Genomic DNA, 27047 nt, shown 5'->3' on the forward strand with positions numbered 1-27047 from the left:
GGAAGGGAACAAAAATCCCTGATAAGAAGAAACTGGTGCTATCACTATGCTGCTTTGACTTTGAGAGGGCAATATTTCTAAGCATAAGCCAGGGATCCTGAGCCATTTAACCTGGGTTAGCCCAAAAGACATACAGAGGATGCTTATTATAGAAATTTCTATCATCTTTTGGAACCTAAGCCTGTAAGTCATTTGTGTGTATGGTTGTTTGCTTTAACCTTATGAATAACTCTCTCATTTATTTTTCTTAGCTCATAAATCTTTATTAAATTTATTATAGGATTGGCTACAAGCATTGTCTTCTGTGTGGGATCTAACATGCAACTGACCTGGGCTAAGTGACCAGTCCTTTGGGACCAGGAATAAATTGAACATTGTTGTGATTTTTGGGGTAAGGGACTATCTACCACAAAGGCAAGCTTGCCTGGGTGGCAAGATAGACCGGAGTACCCAAGGGGACTGTCTGTGACTCCTTGTTTATGCTGTTGTAGTGCCTGAGGGTGTTCATATTTGATACTTGGTTGGTGAAATCTGAGTATAGAACTCACAACCAATTTAGGGTTTGTGCCCTGCTTCTTCACACTCTGCCCTGAGGGTGGTATTCGTGCCCTTGAGTCTCTCCAGATGGCCTGATTACTCTTTCCAGCCCATCTGCTATTCAGATAATATATATGCAGCTTGGATTCACAATAAAGTGAGCAATAATGCAAATGCACATGGAAATTTGAGGAAAGGGGGGTTACTTGCTATTGCTCCCTAGCCTGGCTTAACAACGCTGGGTCACAATCCAGCACTGAAAGAGTGAGAGCAGTGCTCTGAAGTATATCTTCCATAGGTTAGTAAGGGTACGTCTACACTACTTGCCGGATTGGCAGGTAGCGATCGATCTATCAGGGATCGATTAATTGTGTGCAGTGTAGACGTGATAAATTGATCCCTGATCACTCTCCCGTCGACTGCTGAACTCCAGCTCGGTGAGAGGTGGAAGCAAAGTCGATGGGGGAGCCGTGGCAATGGACCCTGCGCAGTGAAGACATGAGGTAAGTCGAACTAAGATACGTCGACTTCAGCTACGCTATTCTCATAGCTGAAGTTGTGTATCTTAGGTCGATTCCCCCCCCACACCCTACACCCCAGTGTAGACCAGGCCCAAGAGACGGACATATGGCCAAGGACTTATTACTATGTAGTCTTCTTACCTTTAGGGCCAGGAGGCCCAGGGAATCCTATTCCTGGCTGCCCAACAGCACCTTTTTCTCCTGGAAGTCCAGGTTTTCCTGGAAACCCAGGATCACCCCTGTCACCTTTGAAAACAAGACAGACACAGTACATTAAGCACTTATGCAAAAAACAACTTTGGGGGGTGTGGGAAATGCTTTACTAGCAACAGAGAGAAAATTCAAGAGATAATTGTACCTTGGACTCCAGAGAAGCCAGGTGGCCCTGGGAGACCATCTGACCCTGGTGGACCAGGCAGAGGAATGACTTGTCCTGCTTCACCCTTTGGCCCTAGAAAGGTAGTGTTGATGAATCAATACTTATGAGTAAAAATGCAACTGTATTAATACACAAGGAGGTGTATATATTCTGAGATACTAGAGATGCCCATTGGTTTTTGTTTTCCGGTTTTTACTACTCATCTCCAGTGCACTGATTGGAAGATGAAAAAGGCGCAAGCATGAAAGAAATACATGAAACCCAGAGAATTCTGGCTGTTGTTTTGACTGCCACAGATCTGTATCTGCCATCTGAACCCACCAAGACCCACTGACACAGGTGCACCAGTCCCAAAGGGCTAGACTGTCACTTAAATGACATGCCAGTGGAAAGGAGTAAAGGGATGTGTGTGTACAAAATACCCTTACAAAGCTGGTTTAATCAGATATTGGTTTTGGGCACATAAATGGGTGTGGAGTGTGTGGGAAATGTGCAGATGCTTGGCTGCATGTATCCTTATTCTCAGGCCAGTGCATCGAGATTCTGACACCCTTACTCACATTGAGTAGCCCTGGTAACTACAGTAGGATTTCTTGTGAGTGAGAGTATCAAGGTATGGACCAACCCCAAATTACTACCCCTCAGGATCAACAGGGAGCAGGACAGGAATAGTAACTCCACCGGGTGAGGATCACGACATCTCCTGGAGTGGGGCAGTTTACGCAGTAATCCTGCACAGGCCTTTGCTCAGTGTCAGATAGTATAAATTCAGGTACATTTTGTACCTCTGAACAGATGAGGCTGAATTTGTGGAATGGGAAGAGTTATGTTAACACAAAAGGGACTAACGATCTCCCGGCTTTGTTCTGGGAGACTCTGTAAGTAAACTATCTGTGAGCATTCAGAGCTGCAAAATGCACTGTAAGGAACAAACGCTGATGACCTAATAGGTCCCATCTTTCTCAAATTCCTATGACACATGTACCTGTTAAAGAGAAAACATCATTCTCCCCTTCTCTGTATCTAGTGTGTTACCTGGACGGCCTGGTACACCTGGGTTTCCTGGAAAGCCTTTTTCTCCTTTGTCACCAGCTGGCCCAGCAGGTCCAACCCCTGGAAGACCAGGTTGGCCTCTTTCACCACGTACCCCAGGAAATCCACTTGAGCCAGGGGGTCCACGTTCTCCTTTCAGCCCAACTGTACCCTAATTTTAGGGAAAAAACAGTAATATTTACAGTACCTCTCACACTAATAATGCCTTACAAGTGATCTGAAAAGCTTACTAGTCTGTGTCAGATTCATCTACGATTTTGTGGCTTCTAGACTGGATTCCCTGCAATGTACTCTTTGGGCTCCAGTTTGCATTACTGAAGCCAATGGACATTTTACCGCTGACTTCATTGGAAGAAAGAGTGGGTCTCATATGAAAGAGCACTTGGAAGCTACACCTGTTGCAGAATGCACTGAAGGGGCCATTTAATGACCAGTTCTCTGATGATTACACCATCATTTCCAGCTAGGATTTAAATCACTGAATGTTGATTTATACAGTTCCAGAATCAGCACCACAAAATAGTAACTGACTTCAAGGAAGTATTTGGATTTTAGAAATAAAAACCAAGAAAATTTCCAAAATACAGAATTCCAATTTTGGGGTGATTTCTATTATTTAAAATAGGAAATTGTAGCAAGAAAAGTGAATCTAGTTTAGAGTTCTGTGCTAAATGTCTCAAATACAAAGCATAAGTGGGACATTCAGAACCATTTTTCCTCTTTCAGGTTCTCTAAAATTACAGTTTCCTGGTTCTTACTCTACAGGATACATCAGAATAGGGACAGGACAGAACAGGAGCCAGCAACCTGTCCATCAGGTGCATTTATGAGACAAAACAAGTAAGCTTAAAGTAAATTATATGCCAAATGTCGCTAACAGATATTTTCTAAAAGGCAAGAAAATATGGCATTCAAGCTTCCCAAAACTTCAGCGACAAATCTAGCTACAGATATTGGAAGTGGCTGCTGTGAAAATGACTGTGATCTCTTCACATCATAACTCGAGCATAAGAAGAACATTCCTTCAACAATGGGCTAGATTCTGACTATCAGCAGAGCCCCCATCAAAGTACTGCAGGTAAACTGCACCTGCCCAGGATTAAGCCCTGAGAGAGACTGTGACTCAGAGTGTCTCCCCTACTTTCTCCTTGATCCCGGGGGTAGTAATTTATTGCTGGTCTACAACTACTCCCATGATCTTGCCAGCAATTTTCTGGGGAAGGGAAATGGAACCAGCTCTGCCCGTTCACCACAGTTCTGAGGAGGAAGCAATAGGGCAAGTAGGTCTGGTTATTCACAGGCACCAGGCCACACCATCTAAGTAAGCCTTACTTACTCCCATAGCATATACTCAGAGCCCGAATGTAGCTCAGTGACCCTACCATCATGCAAACATTCTTAGCTGTTTAGTAGTATGGGCCTCATTCTTATACCCTTACTCCTTTGCAGTCCCACTGAAATCCTCCATTGAGGAGTAAGGGTTCTACTCAAATGAGTCATGGTGTGAGAATTTGGCCCAACGAATGAGACAACTAAACATAAACTGCATATTATATAACAACTACATATAATTAGTGAACTAGAAGATAGCATGCAAAAATACAGACACACACACATACCGATGCCCCTTTAGGGCCCTGGAGACCTGGCAGGCCATCTCTCCCTGGCCTTCCTTCTCTTCCAGGAACACCTGGTTGCCCTGGGAATCCAGGATCTCCTTTATCACCTTTTAGATTAGAATCAAAGTAAATGTCTCCGGGCTCTCCCTTTGCTCCTGGGTTACCAATCAGTCCTGGCGCACCTGGAGAACCCTGAAATTATACACAATTCCAGCACCATTCACTGCCTATTCAATGCATTCTTTTTCCCAGCCAAAAAGAAAACAAATCTTCAAGTGTAAAGAAACCCCCCCTAACATTCTACCCAGACACTGAACAGTAAGCAAAAAGAGTGGATTTGCCAGGACAGAGAATGCAAATTAACTGATAATGGCCATCGTAACAGATACTTTTTTTCTTGGTCTCCTTACTAGCTTCTTTTACCACAGTTTTCGAATTTTGAATGTTTTTATTAATTGTTTTAATAGGAACTAAAGGCTGAGTTATTGAGAATGGTACTCTAATTGTTCATATATTGACCATAAGGATTCAGAGTTCACCTTCTATAAGGCCTTGATGTCAAGATAATTTGGTAATTCTTAATATAGCTGTTTCTCAAGTTATGGTTTGATACCAAGCATATTATGTTTGCATGGTTTGTATGTAACCAATTGCTTCTAATACTTCTACCTACTTGCTATTATTTGAATCTCTGTTCTTTGTTAAATAAGCTTATGCTTGTTTTCATTATAAACAAATCTAAGTGCTGTGAATTGAGCAGAGTGGTGCTCCTGAGATGAAACTGGTATAGTGGGGTGTGCTATTCCTTTGGGAGTAGCAAATCTGTGAATTCTGTGTGTGTTCAGTGAACCAGGGGCTGGTCACTCCAGGAGGACACTCGGGGGGTTCAAAGGTTGGAGCTTGCCTATCGCTAACGTGTAGAGAGAGAGAGTAGGACCTGCATACACCTGGAGGAGAGTGCTTGTGTTGCCCATTGCTGGTGGGCTTGGGGAGCGGACCCTTAGCAAGCAAATGCAAGGCTTCCTCACACTAAGGGCAGATGATAGCAAGGTGTCTTATAATCTTGAGTATCCCTAGGAAACACCACAGGAGAATTTTTTTTTGTTATTGCTTAGAAGTCATTTTCCCCTCTCTTTCTTCCCCTAGATCAATAGGGCTTCCCAGCCACAGTTTGTTTCAGAAAGGCCAAATCAAGAGCTTTTATCTGTCAGTGCCAGCTCCCAGTAGAACATTTTGTTTCTTTTTAATTTTTGTTTTTATTTTCAAAAAAAATCAGTGAACAAATATACAATAAATTAAAAATCATTCTTATCCCTGTAGTATTTATACACACACACACACACTTTTCTCACAGATCCTAACAGATTGTTTACTAAATTCCATCTATCATTTATGTAAGTCTAGCTAATGAAACAAGAGTAAAGGCTTATTATCACATGATAAATGTTCCATTCTCCTCTATATTCTTTTATTTGAGCTATCGAAGGAAAACACAGTTCCTGCGATGAACAGCTTACAATTTAATAAACTAATTGTATTTAAAGGGCTTCCACCCATTCTTATAGCTCCCTGCATATTATCCTGAACCTATGTATAATTATTTCATGGAAACATTCTCCCTAACTGAAAAAGAAAAACGAAAGGGTCCCAGTCACCAGGGAAGTGAAGCTGAGTGAAAACTTCAAAGGGAAACTTCCTCCTGCTAATATACGCTGTGCTTCCACCCTTTGGACCTGAACCAGCGCCCCTCCTAAATCAATAGGAATCTTTCCATTGGATTTAGTGGGTGGTGGATCAGGCATGGCCTCCAGCAATGTGAGCCTGCCAAGCTGGACTCTCTCTAGCCTATCTAAGCTAAACTAAAAGCTAACTCACCAGCTGTTTAATGAATCTGTTTTAACTTTTCCAAGCAAAACAAAGTTAAAAGCATCCAGGATACCAGCAAATCCTTGTTTGAAGAGAGGGGTGAAAGGAGACTAAAGGAGAAGGAAGAGATGTAAAGGTTTAGCAATACCCACAGTAAAAGATTATGCTATGTTACTCAAGAAATGATTACAAATAGTAGAGAATCCATTTTGTTATTTCCCTCCTCCCCAACAGATCCCATTTACATTACTGTAAATTAAACATGATGATGTCATTTGGTTTCCCATGAAGAATTTAAACACAGATAAAATATCACCCAAAAAACCTAGCTTTGGATAAATCAGGCCAAAATAGCCTGTATGTAAGTGCTCAGTACATTCACATCTGGGCAGAATTTGGCTCCCAGTGTCAAAAGCTATATTATAATGCAGCAATATTTAAAGCTCATACTCTGAGTAATGGCACTATTAAGATGCAATTTGCTTTTCTAACCTTCCTTTATTCTTTCTAAACCACTTCTTTTATTTTGTAGCTATTTAGAAATCAGATTTGGTGCAATATACTACATATTTCCCCTAGTTTAGACAAATAGCTAAAATATATTGCATAATATATTTTAACAACAATGAAATTATACTAGATGGTGCTGTACTACATAAACATGTAAACACACAATAGCAAACAGTCATTATAAACCTCCTCTGCAACATGAAAGGAAAGTCAGAACAGATTTGGCATCTGATTCAGGTAAAGTCCTGCTTCTTATCCAAATGTACCACTTAGCTGACTGAGCCATAAGGCCAACTGTTTTCTTCAGGTCATGCAGTGGCTAAGTGCAAAGTTTTACTGCAACTCACTTTTCTCCTCCCATAACTAAACCACACTATCACCTAATTGATTTTAATACACACAACCAACCTTTTAGCATCGGTTAATGAGACTACTACACAGTAGCACTGAGAGTCTCCTGTGACATGCTTAACAGAAAATAAATATGAAACATTTGAAAAACATTTACTTACAGGAACCCCTTCAAGACCTTTGAGTCCAGGCACACCCCTATCTCCTTTGGTTCCTGGCTGTCCTGGAAAGCCTTAAAAATAATATGAAAAATAAAACAATATTTATTATAGATATGGGTACATTATAGCTTACTGTGTTTTAGAGGCTTTGAGGTCCTTCTCAAGTGGTGCCCAATTCTGCCCTCAGTTATAGTCATGTAACTCTGTTGAAATTAATGAAGTTGCCTGGGCATAACAGAGCTCAGGATCTAACCCAGTATATGTGCATAAGGCCTGGGAAGAAGATACATAGCACACAACTCAATTACATAAATTGGGCAGCATGCCCTGAATTCAGCCCACTAACTGGAACTGCCATTTTCCAGACTGCAATTCACTGAACCACCACAGAATTTTCATTCTCTTTCACCATCTCCCAAACACCGACACAGTGCACATATATAATACAAAAACATTGTTCATATGTACCTATTTTCTGACAGAAAACAATTATTCTCCAGACTGATAATTTCTGTTTGGCAGCAGTAGTCAATACTGGAGACCAGGGATGTGTTTAGGGCTTAACACTAGGTCAGAGTACATAAAAATGTGCAGAATAATTCCCCTGACACCTCTCTAGGGCTCTCATTACATATTGTTTGTAGAGCCATCACTTTCTAGGTTTACAGAGCGATTTAAATAGAAAAGGTTAATTTTTATCCAGCAGCCCCTCTGCCGAACACAATTTCTTCTGGTGGCTGCCCATGCTTCAACCAGAATTTGGACCTATAAATCAAAATTCACTGTAAAATCATAAATGGATATAAAATAGTATTTAAAATATTTCCATGAATAAAATCACTTAAAGGCAAGCAATTTATTTTTCAAGAAAAAATGGTTTTATTAAAATCATAGGTCCCGATACTACAGAGGATCCTTTAAGCCATCTCAACACCATGATGCCCAAGGGATGGAGGAGAAAGTCTTACTCCCTCTGAGAAACCTAAGTTGCTGTGTCAGGGTCAACCATGATCTGGCAGTAATAACTCAATTCAGTATCAGATATCAGCACAGTTCGGAGTGTGTGAGATTTCTAGGTTGCAAATTTTAAAAGCAGGATGATTCCAGTTGAAGTCCTACTGAAAACCAATCAGGTCCCCACCACCAAGAGAAAGATTAAAGAAGAAAAAATACTATATATAGCTATTGATTATTGACAAACCCTTTCCAAATTCAGATTGTCATTTCATAATCTTTGGGAAAACAACATTTAGGTCAGGCTTTCAAAAGGGCTCAGAGTTCTCTGAGTTCTGCTCCTTTTGAAGTCAATAGTAAAACACTTGTTGATTTCAATGGAAGCAGAGTTAGGCCACTACCGAGCATTATGGAAAATCCTGCTGTTTCATTATTTTCAGGAATGAGTCGACTAATGAAAAAATATTAATTTATGACACAGCCAGATGCAGAGTTGTGTTCTGCTTTGTTTGTATAGCTTTTGGTTTTTACCTGGTGGACCCGGTGGCCCTTGTGGCCCTGGATGTCCAGGAAGCCCAGATACATCACAAAAGGCACAACCATCACCTTTATCACCTGCAAAAATAAAAAAAGATTTAAGAAGACTACAAGCAGATCCTTTAAGAAGAAAACACCCTCGAGCCATTGTATGTTGATTGAGAAAAAGTAAATTTGTTAGCCAAATGCTTAAATCAATGTTATGAGCAAATTTATTTAAAAATTTTAATTGTCTTTTTAAAAAAACTTCAAATTCCTTTTTGTGTGACAGTATTGATGTGTAAAACGTTATTAATGGGAAGGGGGGAAAGATAATCTGACTGAAGAGGAAACAAACAAGAACTAGTGTAGTATGTGCCTGATTAAAAAACAAAATTAGATAAAAGGGAAAAAAGGGGGACTCTGGAACTCACATAGATTTTGTGGGCTTGGAAAAACAGTGACTGCAAAGAGACTTTGGGACCAAATTCTCTCCTGGTGTAAATGGGGGAAAACTCATTGATTTCAGTGGTATTTTGCACATTTATACCAGCCCCACTAAAATCAACAGAGCCATATCCATTTACAGAGTTCAGCCCTTAGCTTTTCTCTGAACCCAAGCAAAGGCAAGGACCAGGAGGAGGAAAATGTTGGATGCTTTGTTGCTGATTAGGATAGGAGATCTGCTCTGCAAGAAAATTAACTTTTATCCTTGAGAGAGAAATGAATTTGGACATATCAATGGATCTAAGAAAGCAAGATCACTACGGATCAGCAGGGAAAGGCAATGGGCGTTGAAGACAGGGAAATGGAACTTGAAGGTAAATATACGTAAGAAAATTACAGTTGGGAAGAGCATTGCAATGGACACTATTTCTCAGCAAAGTGCTGCAATCTTTCTAGTTTTCTATATTTCACCCTATAAAATAACCACTGTACTAGAGAAAAAATCAAATCTTTATTTTCAATAGCTTTTGATGTCACTCGAAAATACACTGGTTTTTTAGAAGTCCCCCTACTCAAGTCAGGCTGAGCACACCCAGCCACAATGGAACAAAAGCAGAAATCTCTAAAAGCAACATATTGGTAAAATAATGGATGAAAGAAAGTAGTAGACACAGCACTACAGAGGGTTTGGCCAAAAAGCTTGCCCCTAGGTGAGCTCAGCCTGAATTTGATTGGCTGCTCGTGCTGTACTGTGTGAGTCTGACTCACCAGTAAAAGGATACTTCTGTTAGAGTATTTTTAAGTGGAATTTTTGTTTGTTCTTTAAAGAAACTGATTTGAGTTCAGCCTCTTGGCTTTCCAAAAATGAAGCATATGAAAATCTCCACAACTTTCGCAATATACTGTGATTCGTCCCTAATATAATGAAAGAATTAACTTCTGTTTCATGACTGAGGACTGGATCCTGCAAGGTTTAAGTTCTCTCATTCCTGGGGGGAAAGCAGGAGAATCTCAGCACCTTGCAGATCAGGCCTTTGGTCAACCAAACTCTGTGCTGATTTAACAACCTGTGTAACCCTATCAATTTCAATAGGTTACATGTGAATCAGTGCAGAATTTGACAATCTCTGGATTCCCTTTAGGATCTTTTAGTATTTTCCTAACATTAAAATACATTTTCCTAACATTAAAATACAAAGGTATTAAGGCAACTAAGTCTGGGTTGAGGTGCCTAAGTCCCAGTTTTAGTATCCACTACGATTCACAAAATTCCGGCTGAATCTAGTAGGTGCCTAAACTCACTCAGCACTTAAGGCTTTGCAGTAAAAAGTTCCCTTGGTGCCTATGTTTCTGCCTCTGGGCATACACACTCCTGCCTGCCTCTAGCTGTCCAAGCACTTATCTTCTGCCTAAGCCGCAGCGTGATTTACAAACTGGGGAAGATAGGTGTTCATCTGCCTAATTTGCATGCTGGGCTTGATGTGGGCGGCAGGGTGAGAAAGCTCATGCACAAGCATGAGACTGACTCTACAGCCTGGTGATCAGAGCACTCACCCAGAACCTAGGAGACCCAGCATCTGCTCCCCCTGCTCGAATGACTCTAATTATTTATCCACAATGGAATTGCTTCAACAGGAGAGACTGAGGCAGCGCCACACAGCCCAAAGGTGAATGCCTTTACCAGAGAAGTAGCAGATCCCTCTTCAAATCCCTTCTTCTCATGAGGTGAAGGGCGGACTTAACCCAGAGGTTTCCCACATTCCCAGGTGAACACCCTAACGGGGCTACAAGTTACAAGGGAGGCCCTTCCCCCATCTGCCTGGCATCTTTAAAAAACAAACCAAAAAAAACCACCCCACCTTAGGCACCTACCTTCAAGAAAGGCCTCACAGCTGAGAATAGTTAGAAATGCTAGGCCCATCCCTGAAGCCTGGACTCATGCATCTATCTCAGAGAAGGGTGAGGCTTAGCAAACACCGCTCTTGTTGGCATCTCCCGTTGGTGAGATCAGGCATTTTCCCATCTAGCATAAATGTTTTTGTGGATCTCATTCTAAGGCACCTAACTCTTCCCACTCATTGCATAGGAGCCCAGGCAAATAAATAAGGCTTTGTGGATCACAGCATTGTTCCTGTGGTTTAATAGGAACCTAAAAGTTAGGTGTCACAATGCTGAGCACCACAGTGCTTAAGTACTTCTGTGAATCTAGGCCATTGTCACTGCAAATTTTATATTTTGTATTTTTCATATAAACTCATTTTTATTTTAATAATTCTATAATTGCTTCCTAACTCTTGACTATTATCCAGTGTTATCTACAAGAGAAGGTTAGATGACTACCATAGGGTGTTTTCCTAATGAGTTCGTAAGTCTGTAATCATTACATGTGTCCTCTTCTCCAATGCCTCCTTATTCACCTCCTGCCTGCAAATGTTCCTATCTTGTTAATTAAGTCAAAGTTGGAGCCTAAGAAAACTACCAAGGATTTTATTAACATAAAGAACGTGCTATGTCAAGTCTTACTGAGTTTGACAAATCACTACTATGCAATTTGGATGTAAATTCCTAGGTCTATCTCTGGGCTTTGTCTAATTCTTTTTTATTATTACTAAATGCTTCTATTTTCATCTTTATATCAATAGCACACAAATCCACTTTCCATTTCTGATCTGTCTCTTTCCATCCACTTCTGCATCTCAGCCTCTCTCTCTGACATCCCTCTACATCTTATCATCCACTTGAACAAGTAAAGCTGAATTTATCTTTCCACTGAAATCCTCCCATCCGTTACTAAGATAAGGCAGAGCAGAGGATATCTGAATTACAAACTGAAGTCAGCATCATGTAACTTAATTCAACACCACCGTCCTCTCTTTCAGTCAGACCTCTAACCTGGGAAACTCACCTGGTCAAAGTTAAACCAGTGCTTATGCACTTCTTTGGATCAGGACTAGGGTGCTCAACACTTTGCAGAATCAAAGTCTTAATGACTACATAAGTTAGAAGATAGTGGAAAATCAGGCCCATCGAATGGTCCAAATGAATGTAAGTAGCTCTTTAAACAATATTACCTTTATCTCCTCTCTCTCCTAAGAATCCAGGTTGTCCTTGAGGTCCAGGAAGACCTTGATCACCAGGTTCTCCAGGCTGACATTCCGTGATTCCATCTGAAATTGGAATAAAATAATAAAGAACATTATTCTCCAAGTACAATTTTTCATAATACTACAGTTCAAGTCAGTGTCACTTCTTCATGGATTATTATGAGCAATGGTGAAGTAGCTACAGGTTGATTGTGACCACGAAGAGAAGCAAGTTCACATATTTATTCATCTAGTTCAGCTATTATGGAAAATAAGGGATAAAATCAATAGGGGTCTATAGATATGTAATCAAGTTCTGTAGATGTTACTCTAAAAACCTCTCTCTTCATATTAAGGTTGCAAACAACTTCCATTTAAAAACCCTGGCTTTGAAAACTGATAATACTTCATTTAAATTAGAACATATTTTACACTGGAAGCCAATGAGGATATTCTGAAAAGTCTGAAAAAAGTTCACTAAACAGATTTTAGTTATGGTTACATTTTAAAATTACACTGATTTAAAATCTTCATTTTTGTCTCGGGTTTCTTTGGCTCTTTCTAGATCAAAAGCAGATTGTTAATAACCTTCCAAATTTTTCATATCATTAAATCTCTCTGAAAACTCACATACTATACATATTTGAAGAAAGCAGATGTTTTAGGGTCAGGAGTAAGAAAACAAGTGAAAAGGTTCACCAGAACCTCAGGTCTGAACACAAAAAATAATGCTCCCTAGATTGGGTTTTATTGCAGGGGTCCTGAATCAATATAATTTGACATCATTTTGGCTGACGTCTCTAGCAGAAATCTTTTTGTGCAGTTTTGCAAGCAACATATGACACTACATCCCATATTCATCCTAGTAATGTTATGGTATGATTCTGGCATAATTATGATTTATTTTGTACAAGATGGCTCATGTAAGGTGTCATTGCAAAAGTTATGATTTGCTGAATATGTTTATCCTATTTGTATGCATGTATCATTTTTGTATCTTAAGTTATGGATATTGACTATGTATCTGTATTTCAAATGTAGTTACACCTGGGCAACACCCACTAGACAAGATGCCTCCAGTCTAGATAGCTGGTTGTGAAGGGCCTATTCAGGGTAATGGGGCATTAGGGAAAACTATAGGCCTTAGGAGAAGCTTATCCCTCACCTGGTGAGTCTTCCTGAGACTGCTCCAGACAGACTCAGCAGGGCATGCCGGGGTATGTGACCAGACTACATGAGACTGCTCTCCATTTTCCGTATCTGTATTTTCCCACAAACTGGGCTGGGAACTGACTTTGAAACAAAGGGTTCCCGCCATATGTGAAAGCTGTAAGGTGGGGTGTAACATCATCAAGGGGCCTCACTCTCCACACAAGAAAACTCCTGGAAACACCTAAGGAAAAAAGACTAGACTGAGGGAAATGCTGGTTCCAGGTTAAAAGAATTTTTAGCCTGTGTATGAAAACCTGGTGAATTGCTTGTATCATCAGCCAGGATGAGACATTGCTCATTCATATCTGATCTATCTGGTATTTTAGGCTTTGTTGGCGGTTTTGTTTATTTGCTAGATAATCTGCTTTGATCTGTTTGCTATCACTTATAAGATCTTAAAATCTATCTTTTGTAGTTAGTAAATGTGTTTTAAGTTTTAATCTAAACCAGTGTGCCTTTGACTGAAGTGGCTGGGGAAGATCTCAGCTTGGTTAACGCAAGCATATTATGCATATTCCTCTCCACATTGAGGGAGTGGCGAACTGGGTAATAAATTCATACAGGTCGGAGCTTCGACCAGGGCAGGGTGGTACAGCTCTAGGGTCCTAGGCAGGGAAGCTGGGGGTTATTTTGGCTGTAGTCTTTCTATTGTTGGTTCATGCAGTGGCTGACCATAGCCTGCATGCAACTGCAGCTGGGTGTGTCCCTGCCTGTGTGAATGCTGGCGGGAGTATAGGACTGGAAGCAGTCTACAGCTTATCACAGCAGCACAGTGCTGAGAGGGAGCCCAGGCTGGTAAGTCAGAGAACTCAGTGGTATCCCACTTCCAGGTAGCACCCCAGGAGGAACCCATCACACAACATATTACAACAAACACACAAAACAACCCCAGGAAGTAAAAATCAGTTTTGTGAAAACTGGTAAAATAAGGTGGAGTGGGTTTTTTGGTCAGTGTTAAGGTTTTACAGTAATGAACTATGTATTACTTTACTCTTGATCAAACTTTTTTTATTATGTGGGCAGTATAATATTTATAGTGTCTTTAACTATTTATTTTCTTGTTTATAAGTGTTTGAGTTTTGTAATAATGCCATAAGGAAATATATTATCACTAAGCAACCTTAATTGTTTTTTTTTATTTAAATTTTCTTCGTTTAGGAATTTCATAGAATGACATCCCTATCTATAGCTTATTAAGCCATCTGGAATTCTATAGCAAGGATATTGTCCTCAATTTCTGCAGAAGGTTGAAAAAATCCCCACAAGTATAGAAAGGTTATTATTTTCAATTAAAATGTATAGCAGGGGTCGGCAACCTTTGGCACGCAGCTCGCCAGGGTAAGAACTCTGGTGGGCCAGGCCACTTTGTTTACCTGCTGTGTCCACAGGTTCGGCTGATCGCAGCTCCCACTGGCCACAGTTTGCCGCTCCAGGACAATGGGGGCTGCGAGAAGCCATGGCCAGCACATCCCTCCGCCTGCGCCGCTTCCCGCAGCCCCCATTGGCCTGGAGCAGCGAACCGAGGCCAGTGGGAGCCGCGACTGGCTGAACCTGAGGACACAGCAGGTAAACAAAGCAGCCCGACCTGCCAGGGTGCTTACCCTGGCAAGCCATGTGCCGAAGTTTGCTGACCCCTGATCTATGCAGAAGCGGCTCCAGGCACCAGCATGTCAAGCGAGTGCCTGGGGCGGCAAGCCATGGTGGGCGCTCTGCCAGTTGCTACGAGGGCAGCAGGCAGGTTGCCTTCGGCTGCATGCCTGCGGAGGGTCTGCTGGCCCTGCGGCTTCGGCGGACCTCCCGCAGGCATGCCGCCGAATCTGCGGGAACGGGGATCTCCCACAGGCAAGCCACAGAAGGCAACTTGCCTGACGTGCTTGAGGCGGCAAAATACCTAGAGCCGCCCCTGGGTCTATAGGATTTTATCCTTAGGGAATCCTCAGTTGCCAAATCTCCTTCCCACACTATTTTAAAAAGTTTATCTCTACCACAATAATTTAGTAATACCTGATATGTACATCTCTTTTCAAGTCTGCTGAAGAATTGCAGACAAAATACTATTGTCTTTATGTCACTGATTACATGTTAGCTACGGTGCAATAACATGTTTAATTTTAAAGGCATATAATCTAACAAGGTAGATAATAAAACAAATGAATTTGAATATCATTTTAATTTTCAATTTTTATTCTTTATCCAAGTGTGATGGGGCTTAACCCCCATCACCAGCAAGGCTAGCAAAAAGATTCTGTTATCTCTGCAGTGTCATTCTTCAGTAACAAAAAACTAAACAAAAAAAATATCAGGCCCAGCTCAAACAATTAAAATTTTGTAATTTAAAATCCAAATAAAGACTACAGGGAATACTACAAACAAATGATATAATTCAATATTAACATTTCATGTTGAACAAATTTGTCTATAAACACTATTTGAAGGCACAAATGGCCTAGAGCTAACTGGAAGCATATGGGAGGAATTATAAAGCAGAAAATTAGGAGGGAGAAAATAGAAATGTCTAAGTCTCTCTAATGTTTGTTTAACGAACTATTAATGTGTCCCTAGGTAGCAATTAACACTGAAATATATCCTTGCTTATTTGTAATTATCTACTACTTATTTTATGTTGACTGGAAAGTACTATCCATAATTAAGTGCAAATGTATATTACAATCCATGTAGTCAAATAGTTCCTAGTCACTTAAAAATAAAGAAAAAGCCAGGTCCTCAGATGGTGTAAATTGACATAGCTCTGTTGAAGGAATTGGTGCTATACCAATTAACACCAGCTAAGGATTTGGCCTGAGAAATTTTAGCATGAAGTGAAAATTTGTTAGTCAGTAAAACAGAATCAACCACAACCTGAAGAGTTCTTTCACCAACAGAAAGAAAAAAAAGATACAAGATATTGCCAATAAAAGATATTGCCTCGCCCACTTTGTCTCGCTAATATCCTGGGACCAACATGGCTACAACAACACTGCAAACATGAGAAAGGTTCTCATTTCCCAATATTATTATGTTAAAAGGCCATTTGCACTAAGTTATAGGTAAACACCTAGGATAAGCCATTGCAAGTATTGTACTTGCAAAAATGTATGGAATAAAAGGAACCTTTCTGGTTCCTTACAGAACCATTACAGAATGGGAAACATGTTTAATTATAAAACCAATTATAAAACACCCATAAAGCATTTTGCTTCTTCATCAGCTGTTCATTTAGATTTATAAAACAAGTACCCATCCCAAACTCTAGACACCTTAATAATCCCATTTTCACAATAAAAACTACTATGTAAGAAGGAAATAACTTCTAATTTATAAATGTTGGGCCTGATTCTGTAGCCATTATCACATGCTACTTCCACTTACGTCACATGAGTAAAGAGTCATAGGATTAGAACCCTATTTTCTCACTATCAAATACAATTTGCATGCAAAACAATGCAAGTAATTTTTTATCTTTATTTTAAAAAATATTTTATTGTCTGTACATAAATAAATATGTGAAAGTTAGCATGTTAAAACAGAGGTGCACTGCACCCTCGCTCCTCTCCCCTCCACCTTCCCGCACAGCTCTTCCTGACACTGCGAAACATCTGATCCACAACAGGCAGTAGGTGCTGATCAGTGAGGCCTGCCGGAGGGCAGGAGACACTAGGGAGAGGCACTGCCTACCTGCCACTTGCCTCCCCATTCACCTCCTCACCCATCTGCCTCACCACCTCGCCCACCTCCTCAAGATTTTATTGAAGCAGGTGGCTCCCTAGAGCACAGGGCTCCCCAAAGTGCGGCACCCTGATTCACCGTATGAAGAGATGGCTCTGCATGTATAACTATTTATGCCAAGTGTGGGATCATGTAATCAGATACATTTTTGAAAGAAGTCAAAAGTAGCAGCCATTTATCCAGAAAAAGATCTGTGTCCTGAGCCAGATAAGTGATTTGTTTAATTATTAGACAGTTCTTCATTTTTTTTGCATTAACTAAGTCACATATGTTTCTCTCTTTCCATATTCAGGGAGCATTTCTTTTCACACTGATTCTGATCATGGCCTCCACTTTCCTGACATATCCTTGTTGTCTGGCGCTAGGGTTTCTTGCACCCTAGGCACACGGCCATTTCGCCGCCCCCCGCGCTGATCCCGTGGCTCCGGTGTAGCTGCCGCAGTCATTCCTGCAGAGGGTCCATTGGTCTGTGGTTCTGGTGGAGCTGCCGCAGGCATGCCTGCGGGAGGTCCACCGGAGCTGCGTGAGCAGCCGACCGTCCGCAGGCATCACTGTGGCAGCTCCACCGGAGCCGCGGATCAACGGACATGCCGCAGGAATGACTGCGGCAGGTCAACCGGAGCCGCCTGCCACCCACCTGGCAAAATGCCACCCCCCGAATAATCCTGGCGCCCTAGGCGATTGCCTACGCTGCCTAAATGGTAGCACCGGCCCTGCTTGTTGTCCTTGTTCTTTTTGAATATACAAAACTTTAACACTGTTTTGGCTGCACACTGAAATAAAAATTTTACTTACTTGTTATGCCTGGAGGGCCTGGAGGACCTGGGAAACCTGGAGGCCCTGGCAAACCATCCCTTCCAGTTGATCCATGCAGAGAGCGTCCTGGAGGACCTTGGTCACCCTTTTCACCTCTCTCACCAGGGAAGCCAGGTGGACCTGTGATCTCTGGGCTAGGTAAACCTTATTTGGAACAAAGTAAAGCACACATGAAAGCAAATACAAATAAAAAGTAAAATGATCAACAGATGCTCCAGACATAAATTCCTAAGATTAAGGGGCAAAACTCAGTATAACACAAGGGACTGCATTTTGATTCTTGAAGATGTATATTAAATTTAAATACTAGTCCCATATATCAGCACTATTTTTCAAATCTGAAGTCTATCCTATAGATGTGTGACCTTAGAAGATGGTGTGAAAATGAAGCAAGCAGGGAGTCATTTTACCACTACCGTACTACAAATCCTGACATGCTACAGAAATGGATAGCCTTCGCGAGAATCTCCAAGGAATAAATCTAGAACATAAGAATGAGCATACTGAGTCAGACCAGTGGCCCATCTAGTGCAATGTTCTGTCTTCTAACAGTAACCAGTGCCAAATGCTTCAGAGGGAATTAACAGGACAGGATAATGTATTGAGTGATCCATTCCCTGTTGTCCAGTCCCAGCTTCTGGCAGTCAGATGTTTAGGGACCCCCACAGCATGGGGTTGCTTCACTGACCATCTTGACATTTATGGACCAATATTCCATGAACTTGTCTCATTCTTATCTCCATGAACTTCTCATTTTTTGAACCCATTTATACTTGTGACCTTCACAACAGCCCCGTCAATGAGTTCCACAGGTTAATTGTGCCTTGTGTGAAGAAGTACTTCCTTCTGTTTGTTTTAAACCATCTGCCTATACTTTATCTGGGTGTTCCCTGGCTCTTGTGTTATGTGAAGGAGTAAATAACATTTCCTTATTCACTTTCTCTACACCAGTCATGATTTTATAGACTTTTGTCATATTCCCTCCTTAGTCATCTCTTTTCTAACCTAAACAGCCTCAGTCTTTACTCTCTCCTCATATGAAAGCCGTTCCATACCCCTCATCATTTTTGTTGCTCTACTCTGTACTTTTTCCAATTCTAATATATCTTTTTTTGATACAGGGCAATCAGAACTGCATCCACTATTCAAGGTGTGGATGATGCTTTACATAGTGGATTTATGTTATTCCCTGTCTTAATATTTATCCCTTTGCTAACGATTCCTAACATTCTGTTAGCTTTTTTGATTGCTGCTGCATATTGGGTTGATATTTTCAGAGAACTATCCACAGTGACTCCAAGACCTATTTCATAAGAGTAAAAAGCTCATTAGACCCCATCATTTTGTATGCAGAGTTGAGACTGTTTTCTCCAATGTGCATTACTTTGCATTTATCAACATTGAATTTCATCTGCCGTTTTGTTGCTCATGCACCCAGTTTTGTGAGATCCCTTTGTAACTCTTCACAGTCTGCTTTGGACTTAATTATCTTGAGTAATTTTGTATCATCTGCAAACTTTGTCACCTCATTGTTTATCCCTTTTTCCAGATGATGTTCAATAGGACTGGACCCAGTACAGATCCTTGTGGGACCCCACTATTTACCTCTCTCCATTCTGAAAACTGACCATTCTTTCCTATCCTTTGTTACCTATCTTTTAACCAGTTACTGATCCATTAGAAGACCTTACTTCTTATCCCACGACAGCTTACTTTGCTTAAGAGCCTCTGGTGAGGGATCTTGTGAAAGGCTTTCTGAAAGTCCAAGTACACAATATCCACTGGATCACCCTTGTCCATCCTTTTGTTGACCCCCTCAAAGAAGTCTAATAGATTTGTGAGGCACAATTTCCCTTTACAAAAGTCACGTTGACTCTTCCACAACATACCGTGTTCATTTGTGTGTCTGAAAATTCTGTTCTTTACTATAGTTTCAATCAATTTGCCTGGTACTGAAATCAGGCTTACCTGCCTGTAACTGCCAGGATCACCACGGAAGCCTTTTTAAAAAAATCAGCATTACATTAGCTATCTGCCAGTCATCTGGCACAGACGCTGATTTAAGCAATAGGTTATAAACCACAATTAGTAGTTCAGCAATTTCGTATCTGAGTTCCTTCAGAACTCCTGAGTGGATACCATCTGATCCTGGTGATTGATTATTATTTAATTTATCAATTTGTTCCAAAACCTCCTCTATCGACACATCAGTCTGGGACAGTTCCTCAGATTTGTCACTTACAAAGAATGGCTCAGGTGTGGGAATCTCCCTCATATCCTCTGCAATGATGACCAATGCAAAGAATTCATTTAGCTTCTCTGCAATAGTCTTGTCTTCCTTAAGTGCTTCTTTAGCACCTCAATCCTCCAGTGGCCCAACTGTTTGGTAGTCTTCTGGCTTCTGATGTACTTTAAAAAAATTGCTGTTAGTTTTTGGGTCTTGCTACTTGCTATTCAAATTCTTTTTGGCCTGCCTAATTACACTTGTACATTTGACTTGCCAGTGTTTATGTTGCTTTTTATTTTCCTCAGTAAGACTTGACTTTCAATTTTTAAAAGATGTCTTTTTTTCTCTAAGAGCCTTTTTTCATTGTATTGTTTAGCTTTGGTGACAGTTTTTGGTCCACTAACTGTTTTTTTTAATTATTATTATTTGGGGTATACATATAGTTTGAGCCCTTATTATGATGTTTTTAAAGTTTCCATATAGCTTGCAGGCATTTCACTCTTGTGACTGTTCCTTTTAATTTCTGTTTAACTAACCTCCAAATTTTTGTGTAGCTCCCCTTTCTGAAGTTAAATGCTACTGTGGTGGGCTTCTTTGGCATTGTCCCACCCACCAGGAAGTTAAATTGAATTATATTATGGTCACTATTACTTAGCAGCTCAGCTACATTCACTTCATAGGCTTGACCCTGTGTGCCACTTAGGATCAAATCAAGAACTGCTTCTCTCCTTGTGAGTTTCAGGACTAACTGCTCCAAGAAGCAGTCACTACTGGTGACTTGAAATTTTATTTCTGCATCACCAGGCGGAGGTGACATGTTCTCAGTCAACATGGGGAAGCTGAAATCCCCCAACCATCTTCTGTTTTTGTAGCCTCTCTAATCTCTCTGACCATTTCACAATCACTGTCAACATCCTGGTCAGGAGGTTGATAATATATTTCTACTGCTGTAGTCTCTTATCTTATCTCTTACCTTGATTTCAGGAGCACTTGAAACAAAAATATTAATGGGAATCAGTGGATAAGTGGGAAGTGAAGTGTTAATAACTGTTAGTGAGCATAGTGACAACAAGCAAAGAGCATCATTTAACAGAGAGGACTACTTAAGATCTTCTTTTAGTAATTAATACTGTTCACTCTAGTTTTCAAAACCTTCATCAGTTATTTTTGTTAAGATCCATCATTATTTATTAATCATTAGAACTGATTTTTAAAACATTTTGTTCCTTTTACTACATTAAAACAGAAGACTTGAAAAATCACACAAGCCCACACTTCATTTAAGTCTGCTCTGTAGCAATGACTAAAAGTCATTGCTCTTTTTATCTTGTCACACACACTTCTTTAGGGGGTTTACAGCCTACCACATGCATTATCCTCCCCCTTAAACTTTGAAAACTTTCCTGGTAATAATATGACACTGCTTCACCCAAGCTTGAATATTTAGTCCACTGTCAATACAGATAATGCCAGCCCATGACAGCACATAGCACTGGTTTCACTGGCAGATTTGACACAGGTATAAGGTTTGTCCTGGAGACTTAAATGGTTTGTTTGCTTTTTAAAACTCAAGAGTTAAGGCCATGGCTTGTGAGGTCAAATATAGATATATTTATTGACCTTGCTTTGGAGTCCTCAGAATTTTTTCACTAATTTCAATTTATGTTTGACATTTTCCACCCAGCTATAATGAGTGTCAACACAATGATAAATCCCCTAAATTCAATACTCAATAACAAACAAAGGGACAAATCCCAGGATGTGTTACCTTTCCCTTGAAAACTCATAAGAAAAGAAGACAAACACTCTGAGCAGTCAGCTGGGGTGGCACCCCCAGAATCCAGCACTAGGACTTCCTGCCCTCACCTCTGGTCCAGGGACAGTGTACGGCTCCAAGAGAACTCTGTTTTCCAGGCTTCTTCTGTCTGGCTGTTTCTCTCAGACCCCATCCTACTTCCATTTTAAGAGAAGTTTCCCAGCACAGAGAGGACTCCACACAAAATTAATACAGCCTCAACATTCTCCATAGAAAGCAGGGATTGTGTCACAGAGGTAGCTGACATCCTCCTTCCATACATGAGGAGGGACAATCCATACAAAGATCATGAGGTGATAATTAGATCCCCCAAGAGGGCAGCATATGCCCACTCTGGAGGTCAGAGAGTGACTGAGAGTGGCAGATGCTCAGCACCCTTCAAGATTGACCCCAGAAGAATTTTTTTAAAGGAGTGAATAAAAACAACAGTCATATGCTCATACCTGGAGGACCTGGGCGTCCTGGTATACCTGGAAAACCTAAAAACAAAGGTGCTTTTTATTATGGGATGAATGCTAATGAAATAGATAATGTCAACGGTAATGATTTCATAGCATTTATTATGCAAATATCCACCACCACGTTATAATACTGGAGAGTAAAATAATACCTAGAATCAAAACTTAGATGATTTAATCTATAATGATTTGCAAAAAATTCGGTAAAAAATAATCTGAGACTGACATCTATGGAAGTCTGCAAGACAGAAATTTGTCAGAAAGACCCCAGTCCTGTAAGGTGCTGAGTGTTCTCAACACTCCATTGGAACTGGGCAGATCAGACCCTGAATCAACACCACTGGACAAGGACTAGTCTATCACTGAAACATTCCAGGTAATTCCTACTATTGTTACTGGCAGTTAATCATATTTATTCAAAACAAAGCAGATCCTCAACTGAAATTCTTAGATTATACATAAAATGGTGACACTTCGCTAAATACCTGACACAGCATTCTTTGTGCCCCAAACTCCTGTTAAAGTCAGTGAGAACTCAGGATGTGCAAGGAATACCAAGCTAGCTGGAAAGTTTCAAAAGTTTTGAAATGTCTTCCAAAAAAATGGGAAAAATGCTCAGTTTTCCCCCATCTATTTTCTGACCAGCTTTATAAGTTACTTACATACCTTTTAAGATTGAAAATGTAATTACTGATTGTGACTATGTAAGGAAATTATGTGCCTGAGTCTCTTTTCTGTTATCCTGCTTTCCTGCCGCTATAACTCAATGTCCGTTTCTATGTCATGGTCACTGGAGTATGACCAACATAAAAATAGTGTCTCAGTGAGGAGAATCAGACCTTTTGTTCTTTCTGCGGTCACTTTACCAAGTACCAAACCGCAGCCTAATCTAAGGTGGAAGAAGGTATCCTTGACAGAACTGAAGGAATATCTGATTTTTTTCAGTTCTCTGGCAGTTTCAAAATATTGGGGGGAAAAACTGATTCAGATTGAACTGAACCTGAAAATTCCAAAAACTTTTGGTTAACAGAAAAAGTGTGTTTCAAATCTTGTTCCTCAGGAAATGTTGTTTCCAGACATTGTTCAAGGTCTAGATCAGGGATTTCAAACTCAAATCACCACGAGCGCCACATGAGGACTAGTACATTGGCCTTTTCAGACAACGATACAAAAGTATAGTCAAAAATGAACTAAATGAAGAGGAATGTGGTATGCTATTAAAAGTCAATGTTTTAACTTTTTAAAAACTGTAATGCGAAAAGAGGTTTTAATAAAATATAGACATCTGTAACTATTCCTTATGTGGTCAGTAACACCGATGATGATCTACACCAAGGTTTTCAAACATGCGGCCTGCGGGCCATTTCCTATGGCCTGCCATAGGTGCCAACTCTCTCCTGCACTGTGTAACCCCTTCCACCCCCTTGGTCACAGCCCAAAGTCGAGAGAGAAACTGAGGCTCACCGAGGAATTATAAAAATGTTACAGAAAATTTCCACTTTGTCAAAGATATTGCCCAGTTTCTCAACAGAGAGATCCCTGGGCAGTGGGGAGGATGGACCTCTGGGTGCCCAGCACTCCTAACAGAGAGACCCCTTGGTGATGGGGGGACCCCTGGTGCCCAGCACCCCAACAGAGAGAGCCCTGGGCAATGGGAGATGGTGCCTGGTGCCCCTAATTAACAGTCTATCACACCGGTCTCAAACATGCGGCCCAGCCGCAGCCCTGCCCCTACCCCGCCTCTTCCCAACCCTTCCCTGCCCCTATTCCAACCCCTTCCCCAAAGTCCCCACCCCAACTCTGCCCCCTCCCTGCCCCTATTCCAATCCCTTCCCCAAATCCCCAACCCTGCCCTGCCTCTTCTCCACCTCCTCCCCTGAGCATGCGGTATCCCCGCCGTCGCCCCTCCCTCCTGGAAAGTCCTAAGCACCACCAAACAGCTGTCTGGCGGCAGGAAGCACTGGGAGGTAGGTAGAGGAGCAGGGACATGGCCCCCTGGAAGGGGTGCGGGGAGAAGGGAGCTTGGCTGCTGGCAGAGTCAGCGCCTATGGTGGGCCGCGTGTTTGAGATTCCTGGTCTAGATTCACAGAATGGCAGGAGGAGGAGCCAGAGTTGTCGACCTAATAACATTTAGCTCAGTGGTTATGGCATTCACCTGGGATGGGGAGACCTGGTTTTGAATCCCCTGTTAACCTGAAAGGAGCATGGATTTCAACCCAGGTCTCTCTCTTTCCAGGTGAGTGCCCTAACCAATGGGTTATGAGCTATTCTGGGCTGGATCTCTCTCCATCTCTTTGGTTGAAGCTGTTCCACTTTGTATAAGATACACAAATTGGGCCAAAACAAGAGAGTAAGAATGACTCTACAGACTGGTCGTCAGGCCACCCACCTACTCCAGTCAAGTCTCCAGTGACCATTTAACTATTTATACAAATTGGAACAGCTTCAACAGGAGAGTTGGAGAGAGACCCACTCCAGAATAGGCAACAGCCTGGTGGTTAGGATATCCTAATCACTGAGCTAAAAGTTATAAGGTGAGCACAACAACCACCTCTTGTGAAAGCAAAACATTTTTCTGGCCAAAAACTATTTTGTAAATTTGTGATAATTCACAAATAATTTGGGTCTACTGAAACTGCAATAAACTATTTGTCTGAAAAATTTTGCCCAGCTCTAATCCTTTACATAGGGCACAGCAAAACTACAACAAAATGTGATACATGCCATATAGCAAAGGGAATCATACCATATCCAGTCAAAATTACACAGGAAATATACGTAAGCAGAATGTAATAACTCAACCACAATTCAGTGACAAAATCAGGGCATTTCATTATCATATAGCTCCATTAAAGCGTTCAAGTAATTCAATAATATTCTCCTTTAAAAAGAAAGGAAGACCATATATGAAAACAAAAACGTAATAAAAATGCATACCTTTTTGACCTTGTTCACCTTTTAATCCTGGAAAACCTGGAGGACCAATATCTCCTTTTTCACCATAAGCATCCAGTGTTCCAGTACCTATTACCTGAATCACAGAACAAATACCAAACTATTAGGAAATACACATGGGCAGCAGGTATAAGGCCTGGGGAGACTAAGCCTCCTCAAATAGGGCAAGAAATGCCAGATGCAGCTCCCTTTGGAGTGCCACCACTGAAAGCTCCTGAGAAGTGGGGGGGAGGGGCGGCACTGGCACTCCAGATTCCAAGGTTTCATGACTCAGTGCCGCCTCTTGTTCTCAACCATAGGTGCACATTTCTGACCATGCCAAAGTAGGCCTGGTAGACAGCCTGCTGACAGGGGAAGTGTTGGAATGGGTCTCTCCCCTGTTGGAAACCAACACTCTGGTTTTGTCTAACTGGGATGCCTTCCAAAAGATAATATCAAGCATCTTTGATTACCCTATCTGCACCTGCTCTACTGAGGCTGCCCTGCAAAAACTCCAACAGGGGCTGGACCCAGCCATTGCCTCTGTAGCTTACTTCCACCATCTCGTATCAGACACAGAATGGAAAGAGGCGACTCAGTTATATCAGTTTTAATAGGGCCTGTGGGATGAGGTTAAGGACAAACTGGCCTGAGTCAAGACCTCAGTTGGTCTGGACATCTTCATAGATCTTGTCATCTGTATTGACAATTATCTACATGAACAATGGGAAGAAAGAAGAGGTGCACCATGACTGTGCTCCCTGCTATTGGATTCCCCCTGACCTGTTGAACTAATACAGACAGACCTAACCCATCAGCAACTCACCCTGAAGAGAGAAAGCACTGGCGATGCCTTAAACTTGTGTTACTACTGTGGGGAGCCAGGCCGTGAGATCTCCAATTACCCTACAGGGACCCAGTACAAAGGAATCTGGAAAATGAGCGCAGTGAAGAGGGCTGGCCTGGATGTCCTGGTAGAGTATCCCCTTGAAATCCCAACTGAGGACCTGATAGGGACATGCACTGGCTCCTGTCGAGCAGCAGCACATCTACAGGTCATAGCTAAATTGCAAATCCCAGGACATTCCCTAGGCCCTCATTGACCTGGGTGTGACAGATAACTTCCTTGATGAAGAGGCAGCCTGGGCACTAAAGATTCCCCTGCAGCCCAAGCCTGTTTTGGACCTAGTAGAAACGACTGAAGGTCCCTCTTATGAGCCAGGCCAGTGGCCACAAAAACTGCTCAACTCAAAGTTATGATTCAGGGGCAAGGAAGACCCTACAGCAAGGTTTCTCAAACTGGGGTCACCACTTGTGTAGGGAAAGCCCTGGCGGGCAGGGCTGGTTTGTTTACCTGTCCCATCTGCAGGTCCGGCCGATCGTGGCTCCCACTGGCCGCGGTTCGCTGCTCTGGGCCAATGGGAGCTGCTGGAAGCGGCGGCCAATATGTCCCTCAGCCCGCGCCGCTTCCAGCAGCTCCCATTGGCCCGGAGCAGCCATCCGTGGCCAGTGGAAGCCGCGATCGGCTGGACCTGTGGATCGAGCAGGTAAACAAACTGGCCTGGCCCACAAAGGGCTTTCCCTACACAAGCAGCGACCCCAGTTTGAGAAACTCTGCCCTACAGTTCAGTGCCATTCATTCCCTGCACTTCCCTCTGATCCTGGGTGTTTTGTGGCTGCCCTTCCACAATCCCCTTATCCACGGATTCAGACTAAGAATAAGAAGAACTTCCCAATTCTGCCAGCAGCACTGCTTAACTCCAGGAATTGGCCAGCAGGCAGTAGCTCCCCAACAGTTCCATGCCAGGGTATGGGGCCTAGCAGAGCAGCCTGCCGATTGTGGTCCTCAACTTCCATCCAA

The 27047-nt window shown here is 41.8% G+C and overlaps 1 protein-coding gene across 1 annotated transcript in view; it reads right to left on the reverse strand.

Moving 5' to 3' along the window:
- Window positions 1-27047, reverse strand: part of COL4A1 (collagen type IV alpha 1 chain) — a 239000-nt gene that overhangs the window by 52216 nt on the left and 159737 nt on the right. The window contains exons 19-28 of the mRNA XM_030568516.1: window positions 25190-25283; window positions 22238-22273; window positions 17731-17895; window positions 11986-12081; window positions 8483-8566; window positions 6998-7068; window positions 4110-4301; window positions 2473-2641; window positions 1417-1509; window positions 1200-1304 (exon numbers count right to left, since the gene is read on the reverse strand). Coding sequence (XP_030424376.1) covers window positions 1200-1304; window positions 1417-1509; window positions 2473-2641; window positions 4110-4301; window positions 6998-7068; window positions 8483-8566; window positions 11986-12081; window positions 17731-17895; window positions 22238-22273; window positions 25190-25283 — 1105 coding nt within the window. The remainder of the gene's footprint in view (window positions 1-1199; window positions 1305-1416; window positions 1510-2472; window positions 2642-4109; window positions 4302-6997; window positions 7069-8482; window positions 8567-11985; window positions 12082-17730; window positions 17896-22237; window positions 22274-25189; window positions 25284-27047) is intronic.

Source organism: Gopherus evgoodei, chromosome 1 (genome assembly GCF_007399415.2).
Source record: "Gopherus evgoodei ecotype Sinaloan lineage chromosome 1, rGopEvg1_v1.p, whole genome shotgun sequence".
Lineage (NCBI taxonomy): Eukaryota > Metazoa > Chordata > Testudines > Testudinidae > Gopherus > Gopherus evgoodei.